Here is a 13982-nt window from a genome sequence, read left to right as displayed (position 1 = left end):
TTATCAAAATAGGTGGTACAAACAAAGACAACACAAAGGCAAGGCTTAAAACGCAGATATTATGAATAAAACCTGAAGTTGAAGTCAATTTTAATGTAAAACGTACGTACCAGACATACAAAGGATTGAAAATGTGTTTTGCTCATCCCTGAAAATGCAATGGGATAAGTAAAACAAGCATTATGAACAACATAACAAACATTTGTGCAAAAACAACAAAGGTGTACATAGAAAGCATAGTAGCAATTAGTCTGTACACAGGCGGCATGTACAAAGAGATGGAGTCTGTTGCTGGTAGAAATACAACAACCTTTATAATTTAGGGAATTCTGTTATAAAATGAGATATGATATGTTGCTATCTGTAAGGTTAGTTTCTTACAATATTTTTCTAAACATTTCATACTTAGTGGCATTCTAATAATGAAAAGTTTCACCTGTCTGTGGTAAAAGGACATTTAAAGGCCCTTATCAATCGAGCATAAAACAAGTTGCATATTTATTCAATTTGAGAAAATATATATACAACATGTTGTTTTATCATGTTTTTTTTTTCCAAATTTTATAGGCAGGAATCAAGTGAATTCTCACAAATTGTTCAAAAGTATCTTTGCAGATCTGGAAATATATTATGTAATATAATCCCTTCCTTTTTTTCCCAATTACAACGCACCACGTGATCTAATAAAACATGAAACTTCTAAACAGATATCCTAATTCACATCGCCCTTTTAAGACTTCAAACGTAAACCTTCTCAAGGCACTTGGGGTGGAAAAAAAAAACACGAAACTTCTAACAGCACAACACCACCCATTCAAGCCCTAATTGGACAAGAAATGAGATCTCGTATTAAAAGTTTTGTTTTTTTTGGGACAAAGCTGCTTAAAGAGAATTAGTGAGTAAAAAGTGCATTGGGAACATTCATTGAAGAGACCAGCGCCCACACATAGGCTCCGTTTCCTCATAAAAAGAATATAATTATAATACTTTATGCAATTCCAAAATTACATACAGAAATGAATTGCATTTACAATCTCAAAACCCAATGTAGGCTTTTTTTCCCCAATACTCAAGATGCCTTTGTGAGGACAATGGGTGTTTATGACCCTAAATAGTTTTATTTATCTGTAATTATTACTATTCCATTAACTTAATATGCATTGGTTGTGCTTTTTATATAGAAACGTGAATTTCTAGGTCTTGGCGTCCTTTCCTTCTACTTTGTGCTTCCAGGACACACTTGTTTGGTTACCTTTGTTATTAAAATGTAAATATACACACAAGAGGCACTTGTTGCTAAGGTTTTGTTTTTGGCTTTGTCATATTCATCAGTGTTGGTCCTTGCCACAGTGCCATTCTCTCTGGCCTGTCAATCCCTGAGGATAACATAACTTACAGTATGGCTATTTGCTTGAGAGACACGATACTATCGCGCTCAAGTTTGGCATCGCAAGTACAAAGATAACCCCAATCAGGCACCAAAATTGGACTGGAAAGAGTGAGAGCGAGATCAGAAGAAGACAGTTTTCAATGTTGACCGTTTCCTTTTCACTCTATGACCAGCATGTCACTTTCCTTCAAGCCAAAACGTGTCTTGTACTGGTCGAACAGGCACTGAAGGGACTTGACATACATTGCGTGATAGAGATCCACCATCTTTTCAGACGGCTCTTCTATTTTTGGCACCGTGATCGGCTCCCCAACTGCGAGAAAGTCAAGACCGGTTAGCATTTGACGGCCATTCATTGTTTGTTCTTGGCAAAAAGAGTGCTTACCTATGGTGGTGATGGGTTTGGCGTATGGTACGATGCCCCAGGAATCGCCAAAAAAGAGGCCACAGCCATGGAAAAGGCAAGGAGCAAAGCCAAACAACTTCTGTAGTTTCTTTTGGATGTTTTTCCAGTATGAGCCCTCCTCCAGGATCACCTGCTTATAGGCATCGTTCTCCCCAAAAGAATACACTGGAACCAAGTCAGAGCTGAAAGCACAAAGTCAAAAACACTGAATAGCTAAGCTTTTAAACTGAAAGTTTTGATTTTCTTTTTATTTTAGTTTAAATTGAATTGTAATCGAATACATGCTTCCCACAAAACCCATTTTCAAATAAAGGTCATGCTCCAAAAAGTTATGCAACCTGGTATTTTTCATTTAATTTTTCTAACACAACTTGTCTAAATAGTCTGTAATCTTTAGATCCATTTAAGAATAGTCCTTTTAGTGATAAGTGCTAATAAAAAAAGTATACTACATTGAAAGGAATAGCTTCCTTTTCAATCTGAACAGTTGCAAAACTGTTATGTTGTAATGTCTGCATAACTGCATTTGTTTTCTAACTAGCACTAATCTGCTTTAAAAGGTAAAACTACCCCTAATCCCTAGTGATATTTGCCATAATCAGGATTGTTTGGGTTCCCCAGAATATCACAACTGCTAGAATGTGTACTATTGGCATTTGTAACAACGTATGTACTTTGAATGTGAAAGAATTTACTGAAATATAATTGGGACAAATATAACAAGCAATCTTACCCTTTCTGAAGGGCCATTTTGACAAACCCTTTACGGTTCTTCAGAATGACAGAATTCTTGCCAGGAGCACAGTGTAACGATTCCGCGGCACCTCCCACAACGATGATCACGGCGTTTCCAGTACCGTTGCAAGTCAGTAGGTAGTCAATGGAGTTCTTGTTCACTGGACAGATACCTGAAACATTTGGATAGGAATGTTCACATTTCTTTACCACTGTATTTCATCATGTGGCTCCATGCAAGTACTGAAATGGTTTAAATTTGTGATTTTTTTAACTTTATATCCCCACCAATGTGTACAAGTTGATTTGTGTACTTGTCTCATAGTTAAAGCCCACAATATCAATTCCGTTTCAAAGATGGGCCTCATAACATGATTATGTAAGTGGACATCAATTTCAAAGTACATACTGCTATCTACAGTTGGAAAGATATGAGCCCTGAATGAAGAACACAACTTATGTTTTTTTTGTATCCCCTCTTCTGACTCACTTTTTGATTCTTGCAGAAAATATGGTACAAATTGGCATGCAGTTCGCTATAGTTTCAGTTCTACGGGGTGTAAAAAAATCTAAAGAGTGCTCTTAGGATGGTTAGCCATGAAAATATTAGATAATGGGAAAAAGGGAAAAGTTTGGTTTGCTCTCGAATAGTTTCGGAACAATTTACCCTGAGCAGTTTAGATTAAATATTTTATTCTTCTTGAATTTGCCAATAGCCGTTTTTGGTTGCATTTTTAGTGTCCTTAACTAAATCTGTATTTGTTCATCTTAATAGGTTTGCCATGTAGACCCTTACTTATTGAAGTAGTGTCATTGTTAGTGTGTGTCCATCGCTTTTTGAATGGATCCTAAGCCTAAAATGAAGTCCCTGACCTAAAGTAACCTTTAAAAGAATGTGCATTGATTCGAATCCGGGTCTGACAAACAAACAAAGCAAAACCCAGTAAACAGAGCTCCCGTAGCCGTTCAAAAGGACAAAGATCCCTCGTCTGGCGGACTATTATCACCTCTTAACAGATCAAAACAACTAAGTGTAACTCCTTGTGTTTTGTTGGGCTCTACTCACCTCCAGACATTAGGTAGTCACGAAGTACCGGCATCCGAAAGTTCCCCGCCAAGGTCGCCAGGGACGGCTTGATGCCCGGAAACTTCTTGGAGAAGCCCGTGGCTTCTGTGCCAAAGTTGCAGAAAGCCCCAAAACATAAGATGCCATGGGGGTGGTAGCCAAAAATGTAGTTCCGGTTGGGTGGCAGGTTGTGGGTTTTAATCAGCTGTAGAATAATAGGACAAAAGGGGGATTGAGACAGCTTTACATAAAGGAACACATTGCAAGAGGAAGAAATACGGTTTTTAAAAGTCTTTAATTAAGAGTTAATTTTACCACTGCAGGTGAACGAATAGCACTTAACCACCATGATATGATTTTCTTTCATAGGATGTCTAACATGCCATATTTGACTTGACCGCTACCTTAATTTTAACCTCACATTTAAAATCTTGGTACTATGCTTAACATATTTTCAATTGTATTAAAATTATTGCTTGAAATGTCCAGCTTGATTCAAACCAGCACATTATAGGAACAAAAACTGGGGCATCCTTATCAATGGAATTGTTAGACCTTAATTGCGCTGATAAAATAATGATCCTGACCTGTTCAGGTTGCCGTGACCGAGAGAGAAAATTTAGGTTGGTGGCTATTTCAAACTGCAACGATAATCTATTAATCTGATTCACTGTGTACACCATAAGGAGTTGGTCAGGCAACAGTGACAGAACCACAGAAGCCTATTTAAGATCCCACCTGGTTGTCATGCCGATGGACAGTAAACCAAAAAGGAATACAAAAGCTTTGAGCTTCACAAAACTCCTTTCATAAAAGTCATAGTACTCCTTTTTAATGTCGCTATGGACTTTGCTCAATTAGCCTCCAGCTCATGTAAAAAAAAGCAGCCAGTTGTTCACTGTCCATTGATAGTAATCCATTAATAAATGGATTATCTTGCAGAACTTGAATGGTAATTCAGAGAAAAAGTGTGCGTGCGGAAGTGCAAATTGTTCCAAGAGATGACTTGTAACTTTTAAAAGCCAGATGTCAGCAAAAATGGCAAGACCTTTGGTTTATTCCTTCAGCAATACTGATATTTTTTTAAGATCATAACAAGCATTTTAACAAAATGGTCACACAAAGACATAGTGCTAATCAATACAATGGATAAAGTTCATTCTCGAAAAGGTAGGACTTGTTTTCTCACGGCTATGGTATTGGCAACGACTTCATAATATTAAGTAATATACGACGTAAAAAAACAAAAAAACATCTTTCATCATCTTTTATCCTATCAAGCAGGACAAAGTCAAATCAAGGTCTTGACAGACAGCTGATAGGCAAACATTGCTCTGATAAGTTTATCTATTATTAAGCCATAGACACTGACAACAACTTCATCAGCAGTTTCTGTTGTTTTGTATGTTCAATAATAAGTCATATTTAGGCGTATTGTGCGTACATGGTACTTACCCTTATTGGGAAGTAGTCTCGAAAGTAGGACCACACTCGCCAACTTCTTACCCAGGATGATCTCCTGCCACCTGGTTTGAGAAAATAAATGTAGAAAATAATTATGGTAATGCAATATTCTGCGTTATGTACAGTGTATTGTGTCTTGCTCAAGGGAACAAGATTATACCTCAACAAAACATACATGTAGGATTATTATTGGATGATTGAAATGTTATTGTTGCATTGTATAGACAGAGTAACACTGATGCTAGTATATTTTAGTTAGTTTTTTGAATACTTAATCTAGTTTCAGTTAGTTTTTGTATTTTAAATTAAGAATGAAATCCTCACAATTGAACATCGCAATTCAGCATTTATATTAGGGTAAAAATGTATATCATATATTAGACAGACTTTAATTAAAATGAAATCAGCAGTGTTAAAATGATGAAAGCCATTCACTAATGGCTTGAAGGTAGAGACCATGATCCAAAACCCCCAATGGGAGATTTTGTCTCATACTTTATCTGACTAATATCCATTTCTTTGATTTAACCTTTTTACTTGCACTATACATTAAAAATAATAATAGTTATAAACACGCCAGAACTTGAAATCCAACGTTTTCTGCTCAGTTAATTGACAAATTTAAGCACGGCCAACAACATTTAACATAGAAGTAGATGCAACTCATTTAATAAAGTAAAGGAGTGATGACTACTCAAATTACACAAGGATTTTTTTCTTTTAATTTAACAATCAAGCAATTGAATCTTTAACACACAGTCCCTTTCCCGCACATTTAAAAAAATCCCTTTGGCGTCCCTTCGACGATCAAACACATCCGCTTCTTTGTACGTACATTGCCTAATTGATTTCACACCTCAACAACAAGCACTAGGTTCACCCGTGACACCATGATGCAATCATATCTTTTTTTGGGCTTGAAATTTCAACCTCTTCATATAATTTTTACCCAAAAAAAAGCCAGGAACACTGTAGAAATACCTTGTTTTGGGGTATTCCAGTCAACTATGAGCCAGGCGGTGTAAAGGGCAGCGATAAGCCAACAATCAGTGCAGAACATGTAGATTAGCAGCACAGTGCAAACTGCCCCTGGGAGAGGAAAGGGGGGGGGGGGGGGTTTGACTGTCAAAAAACAAGAATTGCAACTCAACCTATACATTTAAATAAGTTAAAAAGAAGACGGAATCCCCACAAGGCCTTAGTATGAGTCTGCTTTTACAATACTGCATCTTAGCGAGCTGACCTACTTGGGACTAATGAGACTAATGAGACTAATGCTAATTCTGTAGCTTTTACTCAGCTTTCTTTCAGCATGAGCAAAATATATAATAATGAGCGCACGTGCACATACCCAAGGCTAAGAAAGAGAGCACCCACTGCAACACAGAGAGGACCTGGAGATGTCTTTCCATCTTAGATCCGTGGAGCCAAAAAGCCAATGGCAGGTCCTGCAGGGACGAAAGGATGCTGGTGCCGGTGCCTAGAATAAGAAAAAAAGGGGGGAATTTGAATGTGATAGTAGAGAAAAGTCACCATTTAATTCCATCAACTTGTAGGCAGTCCAAAGTAAATGACAAGAGAGCAAAGTGACGAAAAGACGGCTTACAATGAGATCAATATGTTAGAGTTAAATCACATTTAAATCCAATGAGAACATCTCACTTGGTTTACTTTTACTAATCTGATCAGTCCACACTGAAAATAACCTGGCACCAAAACACTAGTTGGTGTACCTGAAAAAGGAGAACCCATGACCAGTTAAAGGCAGTCAATAGGAATTGTGTCCGTTGGTAAGCATGACAGTTCGCCAGGGGGGGTTATCTTGAACGATTTCACTCGGCTAGATCAAACTGGTCAGCAGACAGAAAAGTAAACCAACATGGCAAGCATGTTATGGCCCGCATGTGTGCACTCAACTCATGAGAAGAAAAGTTGTGTAAAATATTAAGGTTCATATTAGCTAGTTTCAATGTGTTTCTATGAGTGAATCTACTGGTTATTAAGTCTTAATTTTTCTTGGAGTCATTTGTTTTAATTACATTTTTAGTTTTTGGTTCAAGTATTGATTGTCATCTTTCACACAAATGATTATTTTTCAAAAGCAGCTTTCGCAAAATACAGAGATATAATAAAAATCAAAAGCACTCTTAAAAATAGATGCATTGAGAAGTTAAAATGTCATTTTGACCTGTATAAATAACGATTTGGCAAGCAAAATTTGCCAACAAATTAGTGCATTCAATTTCACAATTATTTACTAAGTTGAGGAACATAAAGTACAATTACTTTGTATTATTATTTGGCTATTAACCTTGCTTGGAACAAATTTCATGTTTGTATAACGCTGCTTTAGTTTTCTATTCACGGTTTGGGGAAAAATGACAGCAAAATAATCAACATTTCTGACAGTCAACAATCAAATCCTAACACTTGATTTCCAATCATTTCCAACTTGATCTAAGCATGTTGTCTTTCTGTGTTTATGAATTTCAGCTGATATGGAGCTGTCATCCTCCCCTGCCTGCACCTTACTTGCCATGCTTGACCTTGCTTACCTTTAAGCACCCCCGAGTATGCGGCAAGGATGGTCTTCATGCTTCTTGGATGGAGAAAAAAAAAACAGTCCGGGGAGGAAAATACGTGCTAAGGTGCTAAAAAAAAAAAAGGTCCAAGCTCACAGCTCCTCCGTCATGACTTCCACTGCATGGAGCCGGGACTCCCGTTGGGCATTTAATCGCTAAGAGGGCGGACCTACGAGAGGGGGAGGAGCAAGTGAAGAGGTGAGTGAATATGACGGTGTCCTCTTAGAAAACAAGAGCACGTGGAGCTGCAATTTGGCCCCATTGCACCTTTGCTTCATGGAGTCATGTGCATATTGAAGACTAGAAAATGGCATTTCTCGTCAAATTGCCTGAGGGTGATTTGTTCTATTGGTCATTTTATACATATTATTGGCCACAAATTACTTTGCTTGTGCCATTTCACAAGGGAAGCGTATAATATACACTTGTGGGATCAGTCACAGAATTTTGCAAAGCTTATTTTCCGGAAAGTTTTCATTCAAATTTGATTGGGGGGAAAAAAAAATTCAAATTCCCTTGCGTTGTTTCTAGGGAATTGCTGTTTAAATGATAAATATATTCCTTCCTTGGGGAGATATTTTTGTGGAATGCCCTGCAACTATCTGCAATATTGATGCCTATTATTGTAGTTGCTGTCAAATTTCTTAATAATGTATTTCTCTATTTCCCATGTTCGTTCCTTCAAGCAAAAAGTGCTTTTTTAAATTATGAGGGTCTCCTCTTGACCATTTTTAAGCAGATTTCCGAGTCTCCTCAATAGGATGTCATCACGTTGGCTACAGTAATCAGGCTGGGGTGAATGCCAATTTCGATTGCCTGATAAAACACGTTCGTCCTTTGCTATCTCTTGCAGTCCGCCCCAAATTTTGACCCGATTTCACATTTCTGATGAACAGACACTTTTTAGATGTTGTCATAGAGTCCATGACATGAGGTGGTGGGCAATAGTTCACTCGAGTTCAGCCATTTTCTCATTTCTTTTTCCTAAATTTGGACTCTGAAGACTTCATATAGCCCATTTTGTTGTACAAAGTCCTCAGACAAAGTCCTTATCCTGCAAAGTGACACACGCTTTTTTTGATTTCAGCAACTATTTTGTTAGTCAAACACACTTATTGCCCAAAATTGTGGTGAAACAATCCGGCCATCATCCAGTCAGACAGACATTCCATTTGGAAATATTTAAATCCAGCCAACAGCTAATAAAAAAATGACCAAAGTTCACAGACAGTCTTATCATTTGGAAACAATCTTAACTTTGTACCATGATATAATAACCCAATCATATTCACTCTATTAAATTTGTTCACCTCAAAAAAATAGTTTCTAATTTCCCATTACTTTTCAATGGAGACAATAAGTGTAATTACACAATTGATTTAAAGCAAGGATTTTTCTTAAACTATTTATTTTTTTAAAGAATTGGCCAAAAGTAGACTTGATGTCCCTCATTTTACATTTTACACATTTATTCCCCTACCCAATGAAAAGACCATTTCCGAATAAATAATAATGCTTTGTTAGTCCGCTTCAGACAAAATTCAGGTGGGTTTCTTCATCCACGCCATAGTTTGTTTTGTGCTGCTCAAAGAGATGACTGAGCTCGTCCATGTACAACTGATGAAGCTCATCTAGCTCCTCTATTGTTGGCTTTTGCGTCCTTTTCACCTTAATGGGCCGTCCGACTGCACAAAAAATTAAAATAACATATTAGGGGGTCTTTTGGGCAGTCAGCGTTCTCTTAAAATGAAAATAATGAGATGGGACGGTGCTTTTTGAAGAATATTCAAACTTCATGCACTCACCAATGGTATGAATGGGTTTTCTGTAGGGCATGAGACCAAAGGAGTATTGGAAAATCCCACGAGCATGGAAAAGAGGAAGGGAGATACCCATGATGCTTTGCAACTGTTCCTGTAAACTTCTTAGCCAGGTTCCTCTCCTGTTGCCTACTTGGTCAAACACTTCGTTCTCACCAAATGAGAAGACTGGCACCAAGTGAGCTCTGGAAAAAGAACAGTAATAAACTATAAAGGCACACTAGATGAGATCTCTGCTTTATTTTCTTGTTAAATGGCCCTAACATTTCAATTGACATTAAAAAAAAGGACACTAGGGGACATTGGTTAGATGGTAGTCTAGTCCTTTGTCTTCAGTTTCACAACAGGCTCACAAATCTTTACCACACATCTTCAATCCATCCCAAATCACATGACAATTTTCCCCGGGAAATTCCAATACGTGAATAAACCTCTGTTTAACAAATTTACAAGCAAGCCACAAAAGATGTGAACTAAATTGACTGACGCAAGCCGGAGAAGCTTAAAAAATCAGAACTTTTCTTACCCGTTCTCCATTGCCATTTTAATGAAACCTTTCTTCTTGGCCAGGAGTACATTGTATGTCCCAGGATGGGCGTCCAGGGCCTCCGGAGCGCCCCCCACGGCAATGGCAACTGCATTGCCGCCACTCCTCTGCCTTAGTGGATAACTGGCACTCTCTTTGTCAGATGGAATCAGACCTGCACAATTACAACAGAGGTATGTTCAATACACAATGTGGGGTGACATAAGAGCCAAATAGAGAGCCTTCTTTGTCAAATAATGCCAAGGCTGACCATTACAGTGAAGAATAATCTAATCTACTTAAACTAAATACATTGTTGAGGTTTCCAGTATCATTAATGTTGTTGAACGTAGATAAATTTCAATGAAATGAAACGAATGGTGGAGCAAACCTGCACACATGATATAGTCTCTGAAGAAGGGAGCTCGGAACCAAAGTGGCAGCATGAGCAGGTAGCATTTGAGGCCTGGAAATAGTTCATTGAAGCCTGTGGAATAGGTGCAGAAGTTGGTGAAGGCTCCTGCCACCAGGACGCCATGCGGGTGGAAGCCCATGACGTAGTTTTGCCGAGGGTCCAGGTCAGCTGTCTTCACCAACTGGGGGAACCAAAAAAAAATTATAATTATGTGCAAAATAGGTCAATTTAAATGTGTGCCCTGGTTAAACATTGGCATAAGTTTATGATTTAATGTCAATTGCTTTGGAAAGATTGGGGAAAGTCGGTTTAACATAAACATTTGAAAAATAATGACTATTCAACAAATAAAATGATAAGATAAAATGCCCACAAAACAATTTATCCTATTGACGAATTATGTTTTATTTTTGTTTTATTTTTTGTTGTGCATTTCGCATGTGTTTACATTTTTGGACACGCCCAGTTTAGGAGATAGCGAGAGATACCGAAGGTCGCTATCAACGTTGAACATCTGTCCTTTTGAGTTGTTTGTTTTTGCAGAACCTTTGTGTAAAAACAATCAGCACTACTCTACCGAGAATGAGATTAGTACTGTATTTCAAGGTTAAAGTACTCTCAGGATCACACATGTATATGATCAGGATATTTCACACATTTACAAGCTGTTTTCCCCCCATTGGCTTCTTCAGCCATCCGTTTTCAAGCTGATGCCACACTGTTGAAACATTTTCCTTAAAAAAAGCCATGTGTTTGTTTCGTTTCATTTTGTTTGTGTTGTACGGCACGAGAGACCAAGTTAATCATTGGTTTGAGTTCTGAAAATCCAAACATAGTTTATAAACAAAAAGGTCCAACTATCATACTGTCAGGATTCCCGAATGCCAGGGCCAGGTGCAAAACTAAAAGCAAATTTATTTAACAAAAAAAAGATAAGTAATCAATCTTTATCGTGTCCTAAATAGCACATCTCCATGTTAATATTAAACATTTGGAATGACGCTTTGCATTTGTGCATTCTGACATTTAATGTACTTTATATTGATTTCTCACTCTATATCAAATGTGTATAGTAGTTGCAATGAATGTGATTTTTCTTTCGCCCTTCTTTAACCAACGTGCAGAGAAAAAGTTCTCTGAACAATTCCTCCTTTTTTTTCCTAATGAGAATCAGCTGCTTGAGTCAAACCTGACCATGGTATCATTAGAAACAGTGGTTTGAAAAGTCCAATGAAATAAAAGGAAAAGGGTACTCCTTCTCCTTTCCACATTGCTTCTTTGTCCCAGTTTTAATGCACCATAGAGTCAGATGACGGTAAAAAGACCACATTGATGGTGGAGCGAGGCAGGTTTAAAGGTTGGAAACGTGATAATCATTGACAAACTTGGAGATCCCAATTGGCACATTATTTACTTTGTACTTTACCAAGTGTGTCGCGCACAAACGTAAACAAATTTCAACACCGATAACACCATCAGCCAATGTCCACAAAAAACATCCTGTTAATATTTGTACTCATTTTTATAAGCTTAAGAAATAATGGAGAAAAATTTAATGCCATCTATACTGAACTAGCTGTAACAGAGATTATTTTGTATGATCAAAAAATCATGAATACAAAGCAAAATTAATCTCTTTAATATTCTAAATGATTAATCAATACAAAGCAAACTTAAGCTACTTTAAAACTTTTATTTAAATCCAGTACAAAACAGCTATGTGTATTAATTTGTATTAATTGTGTAGCTGTGTATACTGTTCAAATCCTAATTAAAACATGTTTTATAGTTATTTGTATAGTTATTTTTAGATGATATATGTGCAGAAGCACCAAACAAAAATACACTTTAAATGAAACATATGGTAAACTCCTTTGAAAAAATGTATACTAAAATTGTGTATATTTCACAGAATTGAATTAATACGGTAAATTAGTGTACTGCAACATAAAAAAATGACAAATAACATAAATATCCCCACACTGACCTCAACTACAATATATATAGTACTTGCAGTCTTAATTATTGACCACAAGAGGGACACAACAGTATAGACAGCAAAGAAAATGTTCCAAAAATTGAATAAATATCCTCGTTATGTTGGGTCAACTTACGCCAAATTAGTTGCCAAACATTATTTCATTCAAACATGCTTGAGCGCAAAACATATATAGTCAAAATAAACAAGAACTGCCCAATTATTACCTTCCTGCAGGGCAAATGGACATTTTAAGAAAAAAGTCAATGTTTTGACCAAATCTTTTAAAGCTACTAGTAAATTCTCAAAGAAATCACAAGAGATGAACTGTATTGATTCTATTTCACTTTGTGCAAAGGTGAAACATGGAAAAACGGAGATCGATAGCAGACTTCCTCTAGCAAGTGAAATTTGAGATCGGGTGACAGTTGGCAAGAAAGTGAGAGAAGAATAGCAAGGACATCATTGCAGTAACCAAGCATTGCAATTCTATAATGAGTCTGCCAACAAAAATGGAGGGGAGAACCAGTTTGGTTGTCACAATGGTTAGTTACTCTTTCCTATTACACTCACTGTCAACACATCTTAGAATTGTATTACAGATAACCTCAATATGTGGGTTGGGGTTTATTCCTTTTTATGATATCCTCATCACCTGCATCTCACCTTGATGGGAAAGTAATCCCGCATGTAGTCCCATATTTTACTTCCACACAAGTAAGGCACTCTGCGGCCTCCGCGTGCAGGGGTATCGTAGTCAAAGAACCACCACACCGAGTAGAGCACGCTGATCAACCAGAATCGTGTGAATAACAGATAGAAGAACAGGAGGATGCAAGTCGGAGCTGCAAAGGGAAACATAAACATTGTTTTTCTTTTTTTAAATCTGCTTTTCACATATTGCTGAATGAACTACTCTGACCTTTCACCTCTAACAATTAAGATGCTGACTACAACACCATAATAAGGCTAATGGACATGTTTTAAACACACCAGCCACTTTTTGTATAGTATAAATTTACTTTTAACCTTTACTTTTACGTCATGTGACTTTATGTTTGGCCTAAAGTTCTAAGTTCTAAAATCCTAAGTTGCACAGTGGAGACTACAAGAAGTAAGCTCAGAAGATATTTAAGGCATGCCAGTTTTTGACCCGTCATTCCAAATCTCTGCACACGCCCATAATTTGGAAGGAAATACTTACTTACCTAAGGCAAGAAAGGAGAAAACCCAATGCAACACCGCAGCTGTCTGCAGTCTTCTCTGTAGGGGCACACCGACAGGGGCAAAATCAATCTTCATGTTACCCCGAGAAAAGCAAGACAACGCACAGAACTGCAACTAGTGGGAAGGGAAATAACCGAGTGAAGCAAGTCCAAAGTCTGGCAAGAGTTTCATCCCTCCTTATGGTTTGCCTTATCTATAAATGTGATTCAATGGATGGTAGTTACCTTATCGTACCATATCTGATCTTTGACCTGACAAGGCAAGAATGGCTCGAACAGAATGTTGTAACAGGAGCACAAATTAACACAAGTTTCAACTCCCTTGTGTCTTTAGTAACTCTCTCTTTAGCACAAAGGGCAGGCGGGAGAAGAAG

At 37.4% G+C, this 13982-nt stretch overlaps 2 protein-coding genes and 1 long non-coding RNA gene across 5 annotated transcripts; 1 reads left to right on the top strand and 2 right to left on the bottom strand.

Moving 5' to 3' along the window:
• Positions 1-21: 21 nt before the first annotated feature.
• On the bottom strand, positions 22-7756 carry dgat2 (diacylglycerol O-acyltransferase 2). 2 transcript variants are annotated; one of them, XM_077741436.1, is made up of 8 exons: positions 7617-7756; positions 6413-6541; positions 6043-6150; positions 5053-5123; positions 3598-3802; positions 2530-2704; positions 1776-1978; positions 27-1703 (listed from the first exon to the last, which is right to left on the bottom strand). In XM_077741436.1, the coding sequence occupies exons 1-8, from the start codon at positions 7654-7656 to the stop codon at positions 1549-1551; spliced, it is 1086 nt and encodes a 361-aa protein (XP_077597562.1). In that variant the 5' UTR covers positions 7657-7756; the 3' UTR covers positions 27-1548. The 2 variants fall into 2 exon arrangements, with proteins under 2 accessions (XP_077597561.1, XP_077597562.1); XM_077741435.1 differs by having other exon boundaries at positions 22-1978.
• On the top strand, positions 7559-13742 carry LOC144213141 (uncharacterized). Of its 2 annotated transcripts, XR_013329891.1 has the most exons (4): positions 7559-7841; positions 9475-9641; positions 10034-10183; positions 12741-13742. It is a non-coding gene; the product is annotated as an uncharacterized LOC144213141 (long non-coding RNA). The 2 variants fall into 2 exon arrangements; XR_013329892.1 differs by lacking the exon at positions 9475-9641.
• On the bottom strand, positions 8779-13949 carry mogat2 (monoacylglycerol O-acyltransferase 2). Its single transcript, XM_077741437.1, has 6 exons — positions 13591-13949; positions 13049-13227; positions 10381-10585; positions 9990-10164; positions 9449-9648; positions 8779-9328 (listed from the first exon to the last, which is right to left on the bottom strand). The coding sequence occupies exons 1-6, from the start codon at positions 13682-13684 to the stop codon at positions 9174-9176; spliced, it is 1008 nt and encodes a 335-aa protein (XP_077597563.1). The 5' UTR covers positions 13685-13949; the 3' UTR covers positions 8779-9173.
• Positions 13950-13982: the final 33 nt, after the last annotated feature.

The sequence above is a fragment of the Stigmatopora nigra genome, chromosome 19 (genome assembly GCF_051989575.1).
Source record: "Stigmatopora nigra isolate UIUO_SnigA chromosome 19, RoL_Snig_1.1, whole genome shotgun sequence".
Classification (NCBI taxonomy): Eukaryota; Metazoa; Chordata; class Actinopteri; order Syngnathiformes; family Syngnathidae; genus Stigmatopora; species Stigmatopora nigra.
Note: the sequence above shows the minus strand (reverse complement) of the source record. Positions and strands in the feature narration are given on the sequence as shown.

Bases quoted from the DNA above. Each gene is read 5' to 3' on its own strand.
- mogat2 (XM_077741437.1), bottom strand. From the start codon at position 13,684: ATGAAGATTGATTTTGCCCCTGTCGGTGTGCCCCTACAGAGAAGACTG. The intron at 10,165-10,380 runs GTTTGCTCCACC...GTAATTGTGCAG, and splicing joins AGACTATATCATGTGTGCAG to GTCTGATTCCATCTGACAAA. The intron at 9,329-9,448 runs GTGAGTGCATGA...TTTTTTGTGCAG, and splicing joins AAAACCCATTCATACCATTG to TCGGACGGCCCATTAAGGTG.
- dgat2 (XM_077741435.1), bottom strand. From the start codon at position 7,656: ATGAAGACCATCCTTGCCGCATACTCGGGGGTGCTTAAAG. The intron at 5,124-6,042 runs GTATTTCTACAG...TTCTCAAACCAG, and splicing joins CTGGAATACCCCAAAACAAG to GTGGCAGGAGATCATCCTGG. The intron at 2,705-3,597 runs GTGAGTAGAGCC...CAAATGTTTCAG, and splicing joins TGACTACCTAATGTCTGGAG to GTATCTGTCCAGTGAACAAG.